Source organism: Theobroma umbraticum, unplaced genomic scaffold, assembly GCF_002168275.2.
Source record: "Theobroma umbraticum cultivar Fairchild unplaced genomic scaffold, ASM216827v3 scaffold_130.0, whole genome shotgun sequence".
NCBI classification, from domain to species: Eukaryota; Viridiplantae; Streptophyta; class Magnoliopsida; order Malvales; family Malvaceae; genus Theobroma; species Theobroma umbraticum.
The window spans coordinates 480,359-501,831 of record NW_018397264.1 but is presented as its reverse complement, the minus strand read 5'-3'; the positions used below and the strand labels follow the sequence as shown (position 1 = coordinate 501,831).

Below are 21,473 nucleotides of genomic sequence, written 5' to 3'. Positions count from 1 at the left end.
AAAGAGCAATGGTTTGAGATTGTATGAAAATTATAGACAAATCATTACCCTTTCTAGACATTATTTTTAATTTCTTAATTTTAATATTATTGTTTATCTATTTTAAATCTGATTATTATTATCATAATTTGATTTTATTTTTCACTGGATGTTATTTTTCATTTTATTTTATTTGTATTTTTTTATTTATAGATTGATATTAAACCCAAAATTGGAATTGGGCTTCCCAAGCCTTTAATGAATGTGAACTTTGCGTGGGACTGCACTGAAAGGTTATTGGGCTCAGACACTAGGCTCAATGTCAGAGATAAGTAGATTAAAATTTCAGATCAAACTAAGTAAATATAATTAAGCTTAATAAAATCAGGATCAAAACCAAATAAACTAAAAAATGTTCTAAAAACAAGAAGAAAAAAAAAAAAACAAAGGGCAAGAAAGCAACAAATGCCATACCAGCACAACAAGGTGCGTTTACACCCAGTCAAGGACGTCTGGCAATGGTTTCACAATGCTGGGGTAACAAATGGCTATATGAGGGGTAACTATAAAGCTGCCTTTTTCCCAAATCAAAACCCTAGATAAAATTCTCCAAAAACAGAGCATCCAATTGATGAAAAATCCTAGAAATCACTATTTGACTATTAACCGCATACAAATACCACAATCAAAAAAAGAAATACCACAACCAGACAATCAGATCAGAAATCACGAAAACTAAAAATCATAGCCAAAAATAGATTTGTATACTTAAAAGCTGAACAAATAAAACAGCATTGTTTTGGGTGCGGTCAATTCGGCAGCCAAAGCAGCCCAAAAAGACGCCGTTTCAGACTATTCCTTCGTCATCCAACGGCATGTTTTGCTAACGAGAAGGAAAGCTTGTTGGGCTTTGGTGAGTTGCTATCACTCTTGACAACCACGGTGCTCTTGGGCTAGTCAGAGCACAAATCAGGTAAAGTCCTATTTTTTGTTTGATTGGGTCTGAGTTTGTTGGGGCTTACCCATTTATTTAGTTAAAATTTGTTTTTTGAAAGAGATGATTAATTTAAGTAGGATGAAAAAATATTATGAAAATTTACTTGTGGTTTTAGAGTAGAAATATAAAAGAAAAATAAAAATGGTGACAATAATAATAAAAATGATTTAAATATGTTTAACTATAAAAGAATACAAAATTAGATGCATATCTAGTTATATAAAATAGGCTTATGTAAGTAAAGTGTGTATATATATATAGGAAGTAAAATAAGTGTCTAAATAATAAATATATTTATAGTGATGGATTTAGTTAATGTAAAATATAAAAAGTAATTAAATATTCAGTAAAAAATTTTAATAGGAAAATAAAAAAAACCTAGTTATAAGGAAATAGGCTTTTATAAATAAAAGAAAATATGGGGAAAATAAAATATATTTTATCATAAATAAGAATATAAGTTATGTAGGTAATAGAAATGAAATATTTAGTTATACCAATTTATTTATATAGGTATATATAAAAAATGAAAAAAATAAAATATGATATAATATAAAAAATATAATGGTTGTTTTGGATTAATTTCGATGACGGAATTTCATCCAGAAAGGTAAAGAGTTGCTATTTTCGGGATGACTTACTTATGAATGGAATTCAATTAAGGTTTTCTTCGAAGTATCCAGATAAATCTTAATTTTATATTTTAATATTTCGTTAATTCAAGCAGTTATTTTAAAATTCATAAAGAAATAAATTCATAAAATATTCTATCTTAAATTAAAATTGAAATACTTATTAATTAATTCAAACAATTATTGCAAATAAAAGATTAGTTGTCTATTCAATAAAAAATAGTTGGATAAATAAAATAATAATAACCCATAAAATAAATTAAAACTTATCGATTTAAATATAACATTTCCTTCAAAAGATATATAATAAAAATAAATAAAGTAGTAAATTACATTAAACCATTAAATATATTATTGTATAAAATGTAATGAACAATTATATTCATAAATGTGCTCGTGTGACATCATTCATAATTTTATTTTGGCATAGCATACGACACGTTTATTTTGTTAATAGGATGAAAACTCGGATGATGGAATTTTCTCAAAAGACTTGTAGAGATGAGTTCTTTCGGGGATATCTCTGGTGAGGAAAACTTCGAGACTTTACCAAAATATTGAGATGGTTTATGAATAATTTTTTGATACAAGGGGCTCACTTCTCGTTATTTAAAATTGGTAAGTCATGACATCATTTCATAACTGCATCATGTGTACTCGTAAAACATAATAAAATCAATTTAAGATCTCCTTGAATGGAACAAATTTGATAAGTAACCAATCGCACTTAGATAAAAAAGATTGGTGGCGACTCTCAACAATTTTTACATCTAGCGGTCGAGCTCCCGGACCCTCATGTTACAACAACTTGGCGATTCCATTAGAGACGTAGAGAGTCAAGTCATTAATTAATCATAAGTTATCTTAAACTTTAAATAATTTAGTATTTCCTTTAACCTCTAGTATAAATCTTGCACATTATTGTTTAGTGCATTTATTGTTTCATGGTTATTTATTTATTTATTACTTTTAATAATCACAAGAATTTAGAATAGAAGGATGTGAGATTATCGATCTAAGGTTGGTATATTCCTTCACACACACGACACATCTTGCATTCATGCATGAGCTTTCGACTCAGGCTATGTTCTTTGTTAAGAGAGAGTTTAATAGCTACGTTCTTGTGAAATGATAATCTTCACATGGGCTAGCTAAGACTCCCACTTAGATTGAACATAATCCGTTTGAAACTTGTAATGGGTGAGGATCGAGATGCGTTACTAGTTTGAGTAGACGACAGTGAAGAACAATTTGAGAATCTTTAGCTCAGTTTAAACCCAAACCAAGTATATAGAATGCTATGAGCAGCCCTTCCTAGATAAAGCCTTACCTGTGAGAATATACCCTTTGATTAGGAACACATGAAGGGATCTTTTCGCACCTTTTATTCTAAATTCCCCACCACAAAATAATAAAAGTGTCGTTAAATAGATAATGTCTAGCGATGTAATAAGTAACCATGATATTAATTAGCATGTCTCATGTCATTCTTTAAATTTGAATTATTTTACCTTTTAAAGTTTTTTTTTACACCACACTAACTTGAGTTTATTTTTGTTATCGTTATTTTTTACGTGCATGCATTTGCATCCATCACAATTGCATGTAAGAAAGATATTAATAGCACAACATCTATTAACCAAAGAAATACTAATGACATTCAGGGCGTCATCTTCAGCGGGCCCACTCAACAAATACAAAAATGACTACGAAGGGAAATTGCAAATGAGACAGGCTTAACAAGGTGAAGGGGATTGTTTGACCAAAAGGCACATATTGACTATACCTGAGAAAGTTCACCTGCTTGACCAAAGGGCACATATCGACTATACCCGAGAAAGTTCACCTTCATCTTAAACAGAATGATTTAACCGACTTGCTCAGCTTATGGGAACTATGGAGGCCACAACTTGAGGAAGCTTTGATAAGAAATATGACCACATAGCTTGATTCTTTAAGGCGCAAGTTGATGATAAGTTGTTGAAGGCTATCATGCAATTCTGAGATCCATCATATAGATGTTTTGTATTTAATGAGGTAAACATGGTGCTGACGATCGAAGAATACTCAACTCCGCTCCAGATATATATTGACAATCCAGATAAGATATATTAGATAAGACAAAAGATCGGTCATAGACGAAAGCTAGTTAGAATGATGAGTATAACTTCTAAGGATGTCGATCAAAATAAATTAAAAAAAGGAAACAATGAATGCATCACATAGAGTTTTTTGGGTAACTACATCATGAACCATCGATACACTGAGTAAGGTCAACTTATGATGGCATTAGCAATACATGGGTTGGTCATCTTCCTTGAAGTTTTAGGGCATATAGAGGTGGCTATCATAGATTTCTTTGAGCAATTCATTAACAAGGCTAATCCCTCGCCATCGATTCTAACATAAACTTTCAAGTTACTAAATTACTGTCGTCAAAAGGAAAAAAGGCAATTTGTGAGATGCGTATAACTTTTGTCTATTTTGATAACAAGCCACTTTGAATGTAAAGTCAAATGATTCAGAAAACCATTTCATCCAAAAAGTACTTCCATCAAAGAGTTTTGTGAGAGTGAATTGCTAAAAAGCAAGACTAAGGAGCAATGAGTCTCTGGGCTTAGAAAACTCATAAGTGTGGAAGTAACATGGAGGGCTCCATCGATGCCTCACTGTCTAGTTATGTAAAAATATGGAGATGCTTGGGTGCCATTAATGGGACCTTGGAGAGTAATCAGCTATGCCCTAATCATGATAAGAAGGAAATTCGAGTCAAAACAATTCATGCCGATGATGTACTGACATAACTGAAACTCATAGCTAAACAAGTGAGATGGCTAGAGGTCTTAGTCAAATTTGATTTTTACTTTGAGCATAAGTTTGAAAAAGCTAACCAATTGACGGACCCTTTAACAGAAAGGTTGAATTCGCAGCTCTCGGAGTGATAAATCTAATCACAATAAGTAGAGTAACTATGGACATCCGTAACTTTATTAAAAAGAACTTGAAACTAGATCCTTAAGCAAAAGTCCAAGTATTTTTGGACAAAAAATGGACTCCTATTAACAAAAGAACCACAGATATTTGTTCTGAGAGCTAGAGAGTTAAGACAGAAGTTGATGCCGGAGTGTCATGACACTCAATGGGTAGGACATTTAGAGTGACAGCGCATTGTGACATTACTAAAACAAGGTTACTATTGGCCTCATATGTGAAAGGATGTGATGGGTTACACCAAGACATGTCTTATTTGCCAACAGGACAAAATGGAGAGACAGAAGCTGGTAGGAATGCCTGAACTTCTACCAGTACTGACCATACCGCGGGAAAGGATTTCTCTTGACTTCATATTAAGGCTCTCTAAAGTTGAGACATATGATAGCAATTCTGGTGGTGGTAGACTATTTTTCAAAACATGATACATTTATTCTGATACAAAAGTTTGGCTTTGCAGAAGAAACAATTTATTCGGTTTTCAAACATGTAGTAAAATTTTAAGGCGTTCTTAAGAGCATTATCAGTGATAGAGATCTAAGGTTTACTTATTTTTTTTAGAGAAAGCTTTTTAGGTTATTAAGGTCAGAACTCAACATCTTTTCTAATTATCATCCACTGATAGATGGTCAAACAAAATGCTTTAATGGACTGCTAAAAGAATATGTGCAACACTTTGTACAGACAGAATAGAAGAATTGACTTAACTTATTAAATGTAGCTCAATTATGTTTTAATTTTTAGAAAAGCTCTGTCACAAACAAAACCCATTTCAAAGTTGTCATTGGGCAATAACCTAGACTTCCTCACATCTCGATGGAATCTTATAGCGAGAAGAGCCCTTGAGCTTTTAACTGTACTAAAGAGTGAAGACAAACACTAAGATCACATCAAAGCCTCCAATCGCATGAAAAAATGGGCAGACAAAGGTTGAAGAGAGTAACATTTTAAAGTAAAGGACCTTGTGCTAGTGAAATTGGTGCCCGATCAAGTTAGATTCTTAAGAAAAAAAGATCAATGACTAATATGGAAGTATGAAGGTCCAATACTAATTACGGCTAAAGTAAGGAAGACCTTTTACAAGATTGATTCACCTGAATGGAGGAAGGTGCATCCAATGTTTCACATTAGTAATTTGAAGTCGTTTTATGCAAATCTAGTAGATACAAGTAAAAGTCGAGCCACAAAAGCCGCCATCAGCATCAAGCCACCATCGCAACTTCAAGTAAAGGAGATTCTTGCAAAGAGAACAACAATATTCAATTGACGACAAAGACAAAAGTACTTGGTGAAATGAAAAGGCTTAAAGACAAATGAAATCACTTGGAAGAAGGAAGTCGACCTTCACGCCTTTCCAATATGGGAACATTTGAGTTGAATATGATGCTTGATTTTTGAAGATTAATCATTTGGTTAGAAGGTAAGCAATACTCCTTTGGCATCTTAGGAATCACTTGATAGTTACTAAGTTTGGCCTTCAAAAATTACAAGGAATCATTTGCAAAAAGTAAATGGAAAGGATTGGACAGTTGATTAGTACTAATTATTTTCTTTTCTTAATAGTACTCATTAACTCATGAAAAAAATGATTTTTAGGTAAAACACAAAAGGCGCAAATGTTATAATTTTTAATTTTCCATATATATACTCTACTCTTAATTTGATTTAAAAATGATAAAAAAATAAACAATTAGTATAAGTAAAGTGTTAAAATTATATCCGTTCTAAAAACTTGTAAATTTAATTTATCATCCTAAAGAAAACAGTAAATTTAGTTACATCTCTTATTCCATTTATATATTTGACAATAGATGTATATATCTCTCAAATCGCCAATAAAGAGAGTTTAAATTTCCCATTTCACTTACAATTCGAAACTTTTATTCTATATTTCTAAGGGGCCATAGCCTGCCATTTGAAAGATCAGGGATTTGACCTCTTCACGTGGGGATGACTTTGAATTTTTACCTTGATAAAAGGGAAATAAAACAAACTGCAATATTCCTTAAATGCTGAATATGACTTGATTTCTTTGTGATTTGATTTTCAAAATTTCAAATCCAAGAACTCGAGAGCATGAGCCCAGCCTGATTCTGGTTTGGGCCCAACATAAAATCTGCATTAAACGAGCATTAAACCGACGCCGGATCGCAGCACTCATTAAACAGTGAAAAGGTTAGCCAATGTAGGCCCATATGGACCCACATTTTTTTCTCTTTCTTTCCCCCTTCCGGTTACGGGAAATCGCCCACGCGAGCAGGAGCGTGTCCACCACCAAATTAGGCAAAGGACAAAATTGTTGATGTCGGTGGGTCCCATCAAACTTTTGAAAGAACAGATCCTGACCGAGGATCTTCCAACCGGGAAAGAATCGGACGGTCACTAGTGATAGTCAAATGCCTATCTTGATAGGTCACTTTGACCGCACCGGAAACATGCTTTTAAAAAAAAACTAATTTTCAAAACTTTGACTGGCCTGTCACTTCAATCCAGGCGCTCTTCGTTGAAAATCGAGGTGCACACCTAATCTACCCTTTTACTCACGCATCTTTCCAAATTTTCCATTCATGCCACAAATCCCCCTGTACACTCGTATTTCTACATTTATTTTATATTTCCTTTTTACAATTTCAATATTGTAAAAAATAATTATATTTTGTGTACTTTGGTATTATTCAAGTTCAATGCAATTACTTATAAAATGATATAAATAAATAACTTTACAAATGAACATTTTTCTTTTCAATAAGCCAACCGTAGGGGGCACTTTGAGACCCTCCTTAAATTAATAAAAAAAAATTCTGAAAAAGATTAAGAAGAAAAAGAATACTATATAAAAGTGAGTGGAGGGGCAAAAGTGTCAAAGTGGAAGAAATGGGGAGCACATTTCTGTTGTAGAGAGATAATAATAATGATAAGTTTTAATTGTTAATTAAATCCGGGTTCTGGTTGGTTTGACCACTGCTCAATGGGCTCCATTTCTCCTTGAGACTCTCTTTCTCTCTCTTCAATTTTTTATTTTCATTCTAATAATAATAGTAATAATATTCTTCTCATCTTTTGCCTACTTTTCTTTCTGTCTTTCTCTCTCTCTCAATAATCTCCTACTCTTAACAGCTTTTCCCAATAGCTTTCTTTGACTTGCAAAGGTGTTTTCCTCATCTAAACAGAACAGCAGGAATCATTTCAGCTTTCACCATTTTTGCACCTCAATATATCTCAAGTTTGGCTTGCATGACCTGCTTTCATAAGGTTTCATTCTCACTCTTTTTTTTTTTTTGCCTTATGTTGTTTCTGCAAGAAATCATTGAAAAACTAGCGATTTTTGGGTGGGTTTGTCCGAAAGCTGTGTTGTTTGCTTTTGTTGCCTGATTTGATTTCATTATTGTTTAAATGGGCATGCTCTGCTTTATATTAATCATACAGATAGGGAAAATTCCAATAGCTGTTTGGTGGATGCGGAAATTTATTTTTTCTTTCACTCGTTTGGATTATTTTGGATCTGGGATTGATATTTCTACCAAGCTGCTGCTCAGATGCTGCTTTTCTATACATATATATCGGCATGTGTGGGGCTGGGTGGAGAGGGGGGGGGAAGAAAGTATCAAAGCCTTTGCAATTTTTGTTGTTGCAATTTAATACTGCCCATTTGTATACGTAGTGATTTGTGCCATGAAAATGGTTGGCGGAGCAGTGGATGTTTTTTTAGTTTCTTAAAAAATTCCCCTGTAATTCTTTAGCGGTTTAAATTGCATTAAGCCATGTCCTTGACGTTATTTCTCTTTTTCTTTATTTATTGAGCCATGTCAATGATTTAGTTGGTAAATTTGCAGTTGAAAGTTTATACCTGGTTGTCACCTTGTTCACTAAATTATTTTAGAGTTTATGGAGCTTGCTGCCTTGGCAAATTAGTGAGGTAATGTGTCACAAGTCATCCATGTAGTCGTTTATTGTACTAATTGGCCGTAAAAGATTTGAAATCGGAACAGCTTTGGTCGAGCAACATGCTACTAGTTTGGCATATGCCTTATCCATAGAATCTATGCAGTTATTATTGAATTGAAGATGGTGGGGGAGGGGGGTTGGTTTGATGTGGACTTGATGTAAATTACAGTGCAATGTTTGTGTAGATATCTATTTGGACATGTTTTCTTACATGTGATTTTATAACAACTACTCTGTGTAACAGGTTCAAAGAATGAAGCCCTAGATTTTATCATAAAGAGATGCTTGATGGCTCAAATGTTGTAGTTTAGGCACTGGTCTTTTTTTTCAATTAATTTTGTTGGTGTATATGCATTGTTCGTCTGATATGATAAGACAATGGGTTACTCCAATCCCTTTTTGTCCTCCTGACACACTTTGTCATGGATTTTTTATGTGTATGTGTTGGCATTGATTTTGTTCCAATTCTTATTAAATCAAAACTTGATTTGTGTGTGCTTTCTTATTTTTATTTTGGCAGAAACATAAAAGACCTAAATACAGTTTAGGAGATTTGTATATAAGATGGGGTGTTTTACAGTCTTGAAAAGTAAGAAGAAAAAGTCTGAGCAGTCAGTTTTTGTAAATCGCTTTGCCCATAAGAAGTACATGCCCACCACACTGCCTGAGCCCCAAGTTCAGACCCGATCACTGCAATCCGCACCCCCAAGTTTTAGAACCAGAGTAAAACCAATTCAACCTAATAACAAGTCAACCAGCAATAGGACACGTGCATTATCTGCTCCGTCAAGTCTTGATGCTGCTGAGCAAGATGCGCTTGCATCACTTGAATTTGAAGAACAGGAGGAACGAAGAGTCGTGCTGTGTTAGTGAAGGAACAAAGGTCATCAACTCCACAGCCTCTTCCACTTCCATCTCCCCATGGTACTGTGCTGAAGACAGTGGGAAGCTTTAAAACAGGAATGCCAGTGGCCCTCTCTTTGCTTCTGGACCATTGCCCTTACCTCCTTCTGGAACACTCAGAAACTTTGCTTATGAAGAAATCGCAGCTGCTTGCCATCATTTCTCTTCTGATCGATGCACATCTGAGGGTCTGTCTTCTGTTATGTATAAGGCTTCCTTCGGAGATGATACATCAAGTTCAAAGAAGTTTGAAGCTACTGTTACTCGCCTTCACCCATCCACTCAGGTACAATAAAATTTCTACTAATGAAAAATTTACAGTTTATGGGACGCTTTGTTTTGTGAACCACATACTTTCCAATTAAATCTCCTTCCTTTTCTTTTTACAATCTTCTCCTTATTGTTTCTTTGCTAGCCTGAGATGATTTCTAGTTGTAAAGAAGGAGAAGGAAGTTTTTGGTAATTTAGATTAGTTTGCATTATTTTTGTGATCCTTTAATATTGATGGATTTAATGGGAAAGATTTTGTTGTTGGTGGTCCTTTTATATTTTATATTTCTCATGGAATACGACCAAGAGCCTAGAAATAAGACCAAACTTATTGGAAGTATTGCAGCTCAAAAGTTTGTCAATTGCTTATCTAGCATAAAATATCTTATTTAGAAAATTCAATTGTTTTCTCATTCTCTACTAAGATGCTTGTGGTGGTGAACTCACCTGTATCTTTGCTGTGGTAGGGGAAAGGAAGAGTCAGCATTCACTGGCCCTTGCCTTTGGCTGAATTAAGACGCCTGCCTTCCTTAAATATACAGTTTTATTATATTAACTCATCTCATATGCCTGCCAACAGTGATAAAAATAAATTGAGTTAAACAAGTAATGGATATTGTGCTGGTTAGACATTGCAAAACTAAAATGTTTGCTTTTAATTTGGGAAATTGTTGAGGATATCGTTATCCAGTCTCACTCTGTTCTTTTTGTATACCTGTAGGGTTTAAGGGAGTTTATAAATGAAGTAAACACTCTAGCATCATTGCAACATCCAAACCTCTGTAAATTGCTTGGATACCATGCACGTGATAGTTCAGAACAAAGAATGTTGGTCTACGAGAGGCTGTTTCATGGAAGCTTAGATCGGCTTCTGTATGGGAGATCAGATGGACCACCACTTGATTGGAATACCCGGATGAAAATTGCTTTATGTTCTGCACAGGGTCTTACTTTCTTGCATGAGGAAGGGCCATTTCAGGTAATTCAAATCTCTATGTCTGCGTTTTGAGATGAGGAAATTAAATGATATAGTATCATGTGCCCCTGTGGATTGAGCTTTAATCATGCCTAATGGGGATGATAGTTCTGTTTGATAAGCTCTGTTTTGTTTTATTTTGTCCTTTGTGGTGTTATGAAACAATTTACCTCTGCTTTCTACATTAGTTTGTGTAGGTTAGTAACTATTGGAAATTTTCTTTTATTTTCCCAGTTACTTTTCTAAACTTTCTACATGCATAATCACAGAAAGAATCTTGTTATATGCAGGCAATGTACAATGAATTTTCAACGGCCAACATACAGATTGACAAGGATTTCAGTGCAAAGCTTTCAGGATATGGGTGTGTTGGTCATATTCCGGAGACAGAAGAGATCTCAACTAATTCAGCTGTAAGTCATTGCCTTTCCAATTGGTCTCTAAGTAGGTGATCCATAATTCTTGTTGCTTTCAGAAGACAGATAATTGTGTGATGAGTTGACAGATAAAATTTTCCTATTTGAGTTATTGGAAGTTGATTATTTCTCCATCTGCGCAGGCTGTTGCAAATCTCTCAGTAGAGACTCTGGAGAGAGGATGGCTAACTCCAAAGAGCAATGTTTGGAGTTTTGGAATTGTTCTACTTGAATTGCTCACGGGCCGGAAGAACCTGGACAGCCGACATCCCAGGGAAGAGAGGAACCTAGTGAAGTGGAGCCGACCATTCCTAGCTGATGATTGTCGATTGTCACTCATCATGGATCCTCAGCTCAAAGGTCGCTTTCCTATGAAAGCCGCGCGCACAGTGGCTGACATAGCGCAAAGATGTCTCCAGAAGGACCCATCAGAAAGGCCAACCATGAGAACCATAGTTGAGCATCTCAAAATTATCCAAGACATGAAATATTCCTGTCGGTTTCCTCTGCAAGAGCCAGTGGCAATTGCTGGAAAACAGATGTCAAGGTCACCTAGTCTTAATGGGATCATCACTCCTGGACCCAGGTTAAGTTTCTCACCATCCCCACCATCTGGAGCCCGGCTGTCTGTTTCTCCTACAAGACCATCTGCGTTGCCATCGACTCTTCCACCACGTGCTTGTTCCTCTACCCTCTCATTAGAGGAACTTGAAAGGCAAGAAAGTCGGAGATCATCATCAGCAGCCCTTAGAAGGGCTAGTGTGGAAGGATTTTGATTGTTTATAATATGCATTTTTTCATTTTTTGTTTATTTTCTTCTTTTAAATTCAACACAACATATAGAAGATAAAGATGTGGTTCTTCCACCCCCTATTCCTCTAGATGATGAAAAAGAGGATGCTGTTTTGTAGATAAGAGTGCAAGCCTGATCTGAAAATGGATCGATTATTTTCTTCCAATCCAAAATGCTATGGTGTCTGTGTGTGTATACGTATGTTCATATATCAGAGTTTACTTATGTACAGGATGTGAGATCCTAATGATTTTTTCTGAGAGGACACTATACTCCTTAGTGGTAACCGTGAAACTTCTTGTTTTTTTCCGTGCATATCACTTTCGTCTGCACCTATGATAAATTTCCACTCGTGTACAAGGAGCCAACTCAAATAACCGTGTTCGGTTCAGGACTGGTTTTTCGACTCGGTTTCCAGGTTATTAAATGAAAATTTGAAATTCTGTATTATTTACTTTTAGTTTTGAAAAATTAAAACCAAAATGGAAAGCCGACTTGAAAACACAATTTTCGGTTCGAAACGTGCTTTCAACGTATTCAGCTCGATTTTGGTTTGGGCTCACAAGTACTAAATTCTGTCCAATTGAAATAATTTAACCAAGTCGAACTGTATTAGGTTTTTCACACTTTTATTTGTTATAAAATAAAAATAATATTTTATTTTATAAATTTAAGTATAAAAGTAGGGATGGCAGCTCAAACGTTGTATTCGGATACTTTTCTCTATTAAACTTGATTAAAATGGTTTTGAACAGTATTAAATGGATACAGGTAAATTATGAATAATAATATCATTTCTCATATGCGGTTCATGATAGAGTTTAATTTTAAAAGTTAAGATACTCACAATTTAAAACCATTTAACCGATTAGATGTCAATTCCATTTAAACTTATTATTCTTGAATAGAGATGTAAATGGAATGTTATTATATGGATATCTACATGTATCTAATCCGATAACATAAGGTTTAAGTATCTCATATTCAATTATGAGACGAATTTAAATAATACTTTTAATATCTGACACGAGTTACAGTAGATTTCGAGTATCATCTTTCGGACTATACATATTAAATATAATGTTTCAAAAATTTATAATTTTTAAGATTCAAACTTTTATCTTCTTCTTTTAAGTTCAACCCAACTTTTGTCATCTTAATTGCCTTACACCATATATATTGTGATGCATTATCTAGCCAATGAAAAGAGCAGTCAAACATATTTTTATTTCTCCAATGCCACAACATCCATATTGCATGAGAGAAGATGACTCCCCATGGAACTCCATCACAAAGCCTTGAAACAGATATATTCTCTTGAATCCATTGTTGTAAGTCCACAGTAAAGAAAGTATTAGAGTTCAAATCAGGTCGCATATTAAGCCACATATTTCTTGAGTAGTTGCAGTCTCTTAAAGCATGTATTAAATTTTCAGTAGCATTACCACATCTAAAACACAAGCTCGAAGAAATCACATTCCTTTTTAGTAGCCAGTCTGCTGTTGGTAAGGATTCATGTAAGGCTCTCCAAAGAAAAACTTTAACTTTCCTAGGACTTGCAATCTTCCAAATTGGCTCCCAATGTATAGATGTCGTTAATGAAGCATCACTTTGTCAGTTATATCCTGACTTTACAGAAAAAACTCCATTATTTGTCAAAGTCCAATATCCTTCATCAGTTACAGTACTGCTGGGATCAACAAATATAGCTGCTATCATCCTCATTATCCACGCAGGAAGTAAGTGTTGTAATGAATGATAGTCCCAATTTCCATATTCATCACAATAACTTGCCACAGGTAGAGCAGCTTCCACTATAGAGATTTCTCTATTGGCAAATTTCAATAAAGGTCCACAAGCTAGCCAGGAATCTGTCCAAAATAAAGTAGAGTGTCCATTATTTGGGATCATACCTAGACCTTTAATCAAAATCTCTCTGCTCTTCAATATGCTGCGCCAAGTATAAGAGTCTGTATTCTTAGCTTTAACTGATAAAAGTCTTGGTTTTTTAAATATTTGCTCTTCAATATATCAACCCAAAATGAGTCCTTATTTTTCCATACCTGCCACCCTAACTTAGCTAGTAAAGCCAAATTAAACTTCTTAGTCTCCCTAATCTGTAGCCCACCTTGTTCCTTTGAAGCACAAGTTATTTCCCAACTGAGTGAAGGGAGCTTCTGCATCCCACCCAAGTGACCCCAAATAAAATCCCTATTAAGCTTATCAATTTCCAATGCTACGTTATTTGGGATGAGAGTAGTTTGCATTACATATGATGCCATTGAACTATTGACTGATTGCTCCAGCTCTTCAATCTTTTTTTAATTTTACTGCATAGCTCCTGATAAGTGGCTTTTGACACTCTTCCATGAATCATTGGAGTTCCTAAGTACTTCCCAAAATCCTTAACTAAAGGAATTTTAGCTAACTGGCTCAAAGCTTTCGCCTTAATGGAGTCAATATTAGCAGAAACTAACATGGAGGATTTTTCTAAATTCACCTTCTGACCTGATGCTTGGCAAAATTTATCAAGAGTCCTTAACATCACTTTAACTTGTTGTGAAGTTGCCACTCCAAATAGCATGAGGTCATCTGCAAAGCAAACATGTGATATATTGGGTCCACTTCTTGTAAAAGACAATGGCTTCCAATTTCTTTGTCCGACTTCTTGATCAATTAAGTGAGATAACTTTTCTAGGCATAATACAAAGAGGTAGGGTGATTGAGGGTCTCCTTGTCTAATACCTCTTGATGGAGAGAAAGTTGTTGACGAATTCCCATTCCAAATAATGGCAAAAGTAGGGGATTGCACAATGTTCATAACTAGAGAAATCCAATTAGAAGGAATTCCTATTTCTGTCATTACTTCACGAATAAAACTCCACTTAACTCGATCATAGGCTTTCTCCAGATCCACTTTAAGTGCCAAAACTCCTTTTCGTTTCATGGTCCTCATTGTATGGATAGCCTCCTGCACTACTATCACATTATCTACAACTTGCCTTCCCGGAATGAAGCTACTTTGTGATCTTCCGATTAATCCCTCAAGCATTGGTCTTAACCGATCAACTAATATTTTACTAATCAATTTAAGGGGAACAGAAACAAGCTAATAGGCCGAAATTGAGTGATTTTCTCTGGACTTTCAACTTTGGGAATAAGGGTAATTAATGTATGATTCAAAGCTGGCGGGACCGAGCCTGTAGCATAAGCCATCTGGACAAAATTAACCAAATCAGCATTGATATATTGCCAGTTCTTCTGAAAAAAGCTCGCTGGAAAACCATCATAGCCCGTACTTTTCCTTGGGTTCATGTCAAATAAGGCATGTTGAATTTCTTCACTAGATAACCCCTTGGCCAAGTCTGAAATTTGATCATCATTTAACCTCCAATTTGGCGATACAGATAATGAGACCCGAAGCCCATCATCCTTGTATAAATGTTGATAATAGTTGACAACCATCTCCTCTAGCTCTTTAGGATCCGTACACCACGATCCATCTTCTCTGCGAAGTGCAACTATCTTCTTCTTCCTTTGTTTGCTTTTCACGAGAGCATGGTAAAATTTTGAGTTGCTATCTCCATATTTGAGCCAATCCAATCTAACCTTTTGTTGCCAAATCAACTCTTCCTGATAGAGAGCAAGGTTATACTCCTCAATTAAAGCAATTTCTAAATGTTGAAGGTAATCGCTGGGTTTCGCATCAGGTATTTTTTGCATTCCCTTGAGACGCGCTAGTAACCTCTTTTTCTTTTTATATATATCTCCAAAGGTCTCTAAACTCCATTGTTGCAAATTGTCAGCTAATCCTTTCAAAGTAATAGACATGTCTTTTTCTGCAAATCTCCATTTTGTTTTGAGAAAATCAATAAAGTTTGGGTGGGTCATCCATGCTTCTTCAAATCTGAAATTCTTCTTAGCTTGTAGTAAAAGTGGGGAATCTGTACACCGTACAAGGATTGGATGATGATCAGAATGTGTTCTTGGCAAAACAAAAGCTTCAGCATGGGGGTAAATTGTTCGCCTTTCTTCATTAGCTAATCCTTGATCCAAACGGACCCTGGTGCAATCATAACCATGCCTTTTCTTCCACCATGTGTATTTGGGACACCCAGTTTCTAATTCTGATAAATTGCAGTAACTCATACAATCTAGCGTAAGATTACAATGAGCTAAGTTAACTCCTGTCCTTCCTATTTTTTCATCAGGTGAAGTTACCTGATTAAAGTCTCCTATCACCATCCAAGGAAGATTGTGCAAGTCACTAGCCATATTAAGAGAGAGCCATAACCTTTTCCTTTCTTCCACTACTGGACTACCATATACTGCTGTGAGCAACCATTTTGCTTTTGAAGAATTAACCATCATGTGCACTAATTGGCCGGAATAAGCCAGAATATCAATTTCAACATTTTTCGGATCCCAAAAAACCCAGATTCCTCCTGCATAACCATCAGCTTCCACTCGAAAATAGTTCAACTTTCCCAACCGGCGACAAACTTTATCTGCATAAGCACCAGAAATACGAGGTTCCAAAAGAAAGAAAATGTGTATCTTGAAAAGCTTTATCACATTGCGAATATTCCTCACACTCCTACGAGAGGCTGCTCCTCTTACATTCCAGCATAATATATTTATCATAAAAAATTATATATAGTAAGCAAAAGCATATTAGACTAAAAAAAACATGAGAGGCCAAAGTCACCTATTAAGAGGAGGTTACACGAATGACCTCTGTTCTGTCACCCTCCAAATCCATGTCAGTAGTTACATCCCCCTTCTCGGCATCATCTAAACCACTTTCCTCCATCGTCATTAGTTGCCTTTCTCTCGCCATGTCATTCACCCCTACTCCAGGTTTGTCATCAATATCTTGATCATGAGATGACAGCTTAGGAAGATTTAGGGATATTACTTGTGAAACGTCAGCGTTGTTATTCTCAGGTAATTCAGTTACTATCTTCTCACTAGATGCTCTCATTTTTGGCATTGCTAAAGATACTGACGATACTGTCTTTGGTTCTCTAGCAATTTGCTGCTTTCCTTTTGCTATCGAAGCTGGTGTAGAGTCTCTGTTTGAGACATTGGCCGAAACTTGTAAATTTTGCTTGAAAAGCTCTTTATTCCAGGCTGGGCCTTTAGTCTTGCTCAGTTTACTCACCGCCTGATCAAATTCTACCTTGTTTTCTGACACTGGTGTAAACTCCTCAGCAACATGCCCAACATCTTCATCTTCAAGCACAACAAATCTCGAGCCTGAGGCTATTGAAGGTTTAGGAAGTTCCTCAACAGCTGTTGCGTTAGCCCGTGGTCCTCCCGTTCGTTTGTTATTCTTCCTGGCTACCATCCAAGGGCCAAACCTATGAGTTTCGTAGTCCTTCTCTCTGGTTACAGCTAATTCTGCCAAAGCTATGGCTTGGTTTCCAGTATAACCCTCGTTTTCCTTCTGTCTAACTATGCAGCCTTCCTCATAGTGCCCAAACTTCCCACAGTGATAACACATCATCCTTAACCCCTCGTACTCCACCTTCTGCCATCTACCTCCAATGAAGATTTTTGGCACTAAAGGCTTTTTGAGATTAATTTCGACACATAAATGAGCAAACTTTCCTCTAGTTGCACTAGAGGTTGTGCGATCAATTTTCATTGTTCTTCCTATCTCATTACCGATTCTAGCCAAAACATGTTAATCACAATATTCTATGGGCATTCTTAGTAACCGTATCCATGCGGCTATCGAATTAATAATCACTTTTCATGAAAGGTGATTAATAACTTGTCTATTTGATGAACAATATTGAATCAATATCTTGTAACATGAATCTAATATATTATTAGATAGAAAATTTGATAAAAATGTCCAAATAAAAAGAATAAAAATTCATAAATATTTATAATATAAGTAAAAGTACTTACACTAACATATTAAATATCTATATTCTAGATAGCACAAATTTTATATTTGAACTTTTTAATTTCTCTATTATTTATTTATTTGTCTTTGTATTTGATTGATTAAAAGATTGTAATCTTATACGTCATCATTAAAGTTTTAAATAGACTAGTCCATAGGTCGAGAACTCACTAACTTGTGAGCCTGGCCTGACTCAAGCTGGACTTCGGATAGGATTTATGGCTCAAGCAGGATATTGTTATATTAATAGAAGTAATTTATCCGATATTTTTGTTATATTGTTATATTAATAGAAATTAATTTTTATTTTAAAATATAGTTAAAATACAAACTATTAATATAATTTTTATAATTTAATAATAAATTTAAAGGGATCAACATTTGAATCCAAAAAAGAAAATTGAATGAAATTTTAGAGGTGTCAATAAAACCCAACTCCATCCAACCCATAAATATCTTTAATTTCTTAAATCTCATTAAATTATATTCAACAATCTAATATTTTATGAAAAGAAAATACTAAAATTAATTAAATCACTTTTAAATTATTTCCTAATATTTAATTAAATATTGTTTAATCGAATATTAAAAATTGAATGTCAACCTTAAAACAGATTTTAAGTTAGCGCTGATGTGTAATCCAATGATGAAACGTGACCGTTAAGCTTATGTGCAATGAATTGATAAAGCGTTACGGTTGAGGTTTCGGTTACGTTGCATCAAATACACACACGAACGATTAGTGGGGATAATGCAAGCCACAAGCAATCATTCACCAAAACCGTATCTTTTCTTTCTACTCTCTTCGGTTACTATTTACAAGGAATCTCATGGTCTGCCATGCTCCGCCCGACCATCTCTACGTTACATTATCATCATTCATTCCTAATGATGACGAATATTTTTAACTTTTAATTATATATAATAATTAAAAATTATATCTATTTGTTATATCGAAAACCCAAAAAATATGTTTATTCATTGATATAAAATTACAGTTATTTATTTATATATTATTCAATGAAAAGACCTATCTTTTCAACAACTATATATATATATATATATATATATATATAAATTTTTAATTTCTATCAACAGAGAAACATTTTCACTTATTCTGATTGTGATAATTGAGTTTTGAGTTTTTTCATCCACTTGTAAGTAATCTTACTCTTATTCTTATTTCCGATTTGTTTTCCCCTCGTTAGTCACCCCTTTAAAATTGAGGAGAACTTCTTTTCTTTGATTCTTTCCTTCCAAAATCTAATGCATTCTTCTGTCACATCCAATAAGAAGACGGATCAGCGTAAGAAAAATCATTTCCTAAGGTTTTCTCTATGTTTTAAGTCTTCACTTTCTTCGGTCTTCGCTTTCACTGCATGATGGCAATGTTTTTGATGCAAGAAGTCGTGTATTTTCTGCCTACCCTTGATTTTCTTGATTGCCAATTAACTTGTTTGGGTGCCTCTCTTTGATTTTCTTTGTCCAGTAATTAGTTGAAGAAATATTGCATATTTGGCCTTTGCCATATCCTAAATCCTTATATTATTGGGTGTTGTTGTTGCAGTTGCAGTTGCAGGGTAAGTCACAAGCGCCCTAACTTGACCAATGGATGCGGGTACACTTAAAGCAATGAGGAAAGAAGAAGAAGATGTTATCAGCAAAGTACCAGAAAAGGTTCTGGGTCATATCCTCTCTTATCTTCCAACAATAGAAGCGGTTCAAACAAGCGTATTGTCAAGTAAATGGAGGTACCTTTGGACTCATATAGACAATCTTGAATTCGATGCTGATGATTTCCTTGGTGATCGTAATTTTTTTATGGACTTTGTGGACCGCGTTCTTCGCCTTCACCATACTAACCATATTGAGAAATTCAGTCTCCGATTTTATGACTTAAAAAGCGATTTACCTCGTGTCAACGAGTGGATTCGCTATGCCATGAGTTGCAACGTTAAGGAGCTTGAGCTCCTCCTCCTGTCATCAAATGAGGAGGGAATTCCAGTTAGGTTGCCTGATAACTTTTCAAGTTGCGACTCACTAGTGGCACTAAATCTGGGAAACGACTTCGTTTTCGATATTCCCTCAACAAACAAATGTTTCCCCAGTTTGAAAGTCCTTCATGTTGATGTTACGAGTCCGGATGACGAGTTTTTGAACAAGCTTTTTTGTAGCTGTCCGGTGCTTGAAGATTTCTCTGTATGCGGAGATTTTCAGTATGGTGGTGACTGTGATTTTGCTTTCAAAATTTCTATGCCAACATTGAAAAAGTTGAAAATTAAGTTGATTTATGATGATTTTAAAGATGAGTTGGATAATGAGTTCATTATTGAGACCCCAAAGCTTGAATATCTTAGCATTCAAGATCCCTCCATAGCTTTTTTTGTGATAGATGAAATACCCTCCATAATTGAAGCCCATGTGGGTATTGGCCATACTAATTACATCAGAGACAACTTAGTATCCGAGTACCGAGCTCTACGAGTGATGGAAGTTCTCAAAGGAGTTAGAAATGCCAAGTCTCTTACTCTTTGTGAAAACACTATTGCTGTAAGTACTTTGCCCTAATTAACAATCTTATACATTTCTTATGCATTCCAATATTTGATGGTGCTGTTTTGCTGTTTGTTGTGCACATGAAGACTCTCAGCTCTACTTTTAATGACGCTGACGATTTCCCCACATTTCTACATTTGATGCATCTACAATTGGGGATTGATTATTGCTTTGGATGGAAGTTATTGCCGCATTTCCTAAAAATCTCACCTAGTCTCAAGTCCCTTGTGTTGGAGAAGGTATGTTGACATCTATTAGCCAAGTGCTTAATATGGTATCTCTAGAATTAATATATATGGTTTTGCTATTCATCAGGAATATCCCATGGATGAAGAGGATGAGATAGAGCGCGAGGCTAATTTTGGGTGGATTTCACCAAGATTTGCACCTTACTGTTTATCACAACATTTAAAGGAAATTAAGATGAAAAATCTTTGGAGATCTGAAGATGAAGTGGACGTGGTTAAGTATTTATTAGAAAATAGCAAAGTCTTGGAGAAGATGTGTATCAAGTTTGATCCAGTCAAAGAACTAGTTAAGGAAGAGCTAGATGAGAATATGATTAAAAGGTTTCCTAGAGGTTCTGAGAAATGTAAAATTGAATTTGTTTGAAATGTTAGCTTCATGGTCGGAGGAATGAGGGTACTCTTCTGGTGGTTTTAAACTATTTCTTTTCTTTTCACTTTGTTAATGCAAATTGTGACAACTTTTAAATATTTCTATGTTTTCGACTAGGTAAATGGCCGTCTTAAACGAGTCTTTATTTTAAGTTACAAAGCCCTTTCCTCTCGCGCTTAAAGCTCAGCTCTAGCTTTGTATCTCACATTCTACTAATTGAATCCGCTCTTATTTAATGAACATTTCGATAAAGGTGAGAGGTTTCAAAATAAAGTTCAGTGTACTGTGTTCCGCACCGTGGGTACAAGATAAAAGGAAGGAGGGGAAGAATCAACAAGGAATCCATATTTGTATCTCTGTTTCCGGTGTCTTTTGGTTTCGAGTTCTTCAATATACACCACCCCTTTTTCAATTAAGAAACAAAAGATTATGCTTTGTGTATATCTACATATTTGATGATTAAAAAGGCAAAAAGCACCC

General features: G+C 35.0%; 2 protein-coding genes and 1 pseudogene across 4 annotated transcripts in view; all 3 read left to right on the top strand.

The window, feature by feature from the left end:
- The window catches only part of LOC149526832 (uncharacterized), a 1,201-nt pseudogene extending 886 nt beyond the window's left edge, over nt 1–315 (top strand). Inside the window, exons 2-3 of the transcript XR_016351537.1 lie at nt 1–21; nt 193–315. The exon at nt 1–21 is cut by the window's left edge and continues 351 nt beyond it. The product of XR_016351537.1 is annotated as an uncharacterized LOC149526832 (transcript). The remainder of the gene's footprint in view (nt 22–192) is intronic.
- Nucleotides 316–9,483: 9,168 nt separating this feature from the next.
- ATSIK (Protein kinase superfamily protein) lies at nt 9,484–12,162 on the top strand. The gene is made up of 4 exons (XM_021435802.2): nt 9,484–9,733; nt 10,439–10,696; nt 10,984–11,106; nt 11,253–12,162. Exons 1-4 carry the CDS (start codon nt 9,650–9,652, stop codon nt 11,883–11,885), a joined length of 1,098 nt encoding a protein of 365 aa, XP_021291477.2. The 5' UTR covers nt 9,484–9,649; the 3' UTR covers nt 11,886–12,162.
- A 6,782-nt stretch (nt 12,163–18,944) lies between these two features.
- Nucleotides 18,945–21,003, top strand: LOC110422049 (F-box/LRR-repeat protein At4g14103-like). 2 transcript variants are annotated; one of them, XM_021435814.1, is made up of 4 exons: nt 18,945–18,976; nt 19,387–20,369; nt 20,462–20,614; nt 20,691–21,003. In XM_021435814.1, the coding sequence occupies exons 2-4, from the start codon at nt 19,428–19,430 to the stop codon at nt 20,985–20,987; spliced, it is 1,392 nt and encodes a 463-aa protein (XP_021291489.1). In that variant the 5' UTR covers nt 18,945–18,976; nt 19,387–19,427; the 3' UTR covers nt 20,988–21,003. The 2 variants fall into 2 exon arrangements, with proteins under 2 accessions (XP_021291489.1, XP_021291488.1); XM_021435813.2 differs by lacking the exon at nt 18,945–18,976 and adding an exon at nt 18,997–19,125.
- The last annotated feature ends 470 nt before the right edge of the window (nt 21,004–21,473 follow it).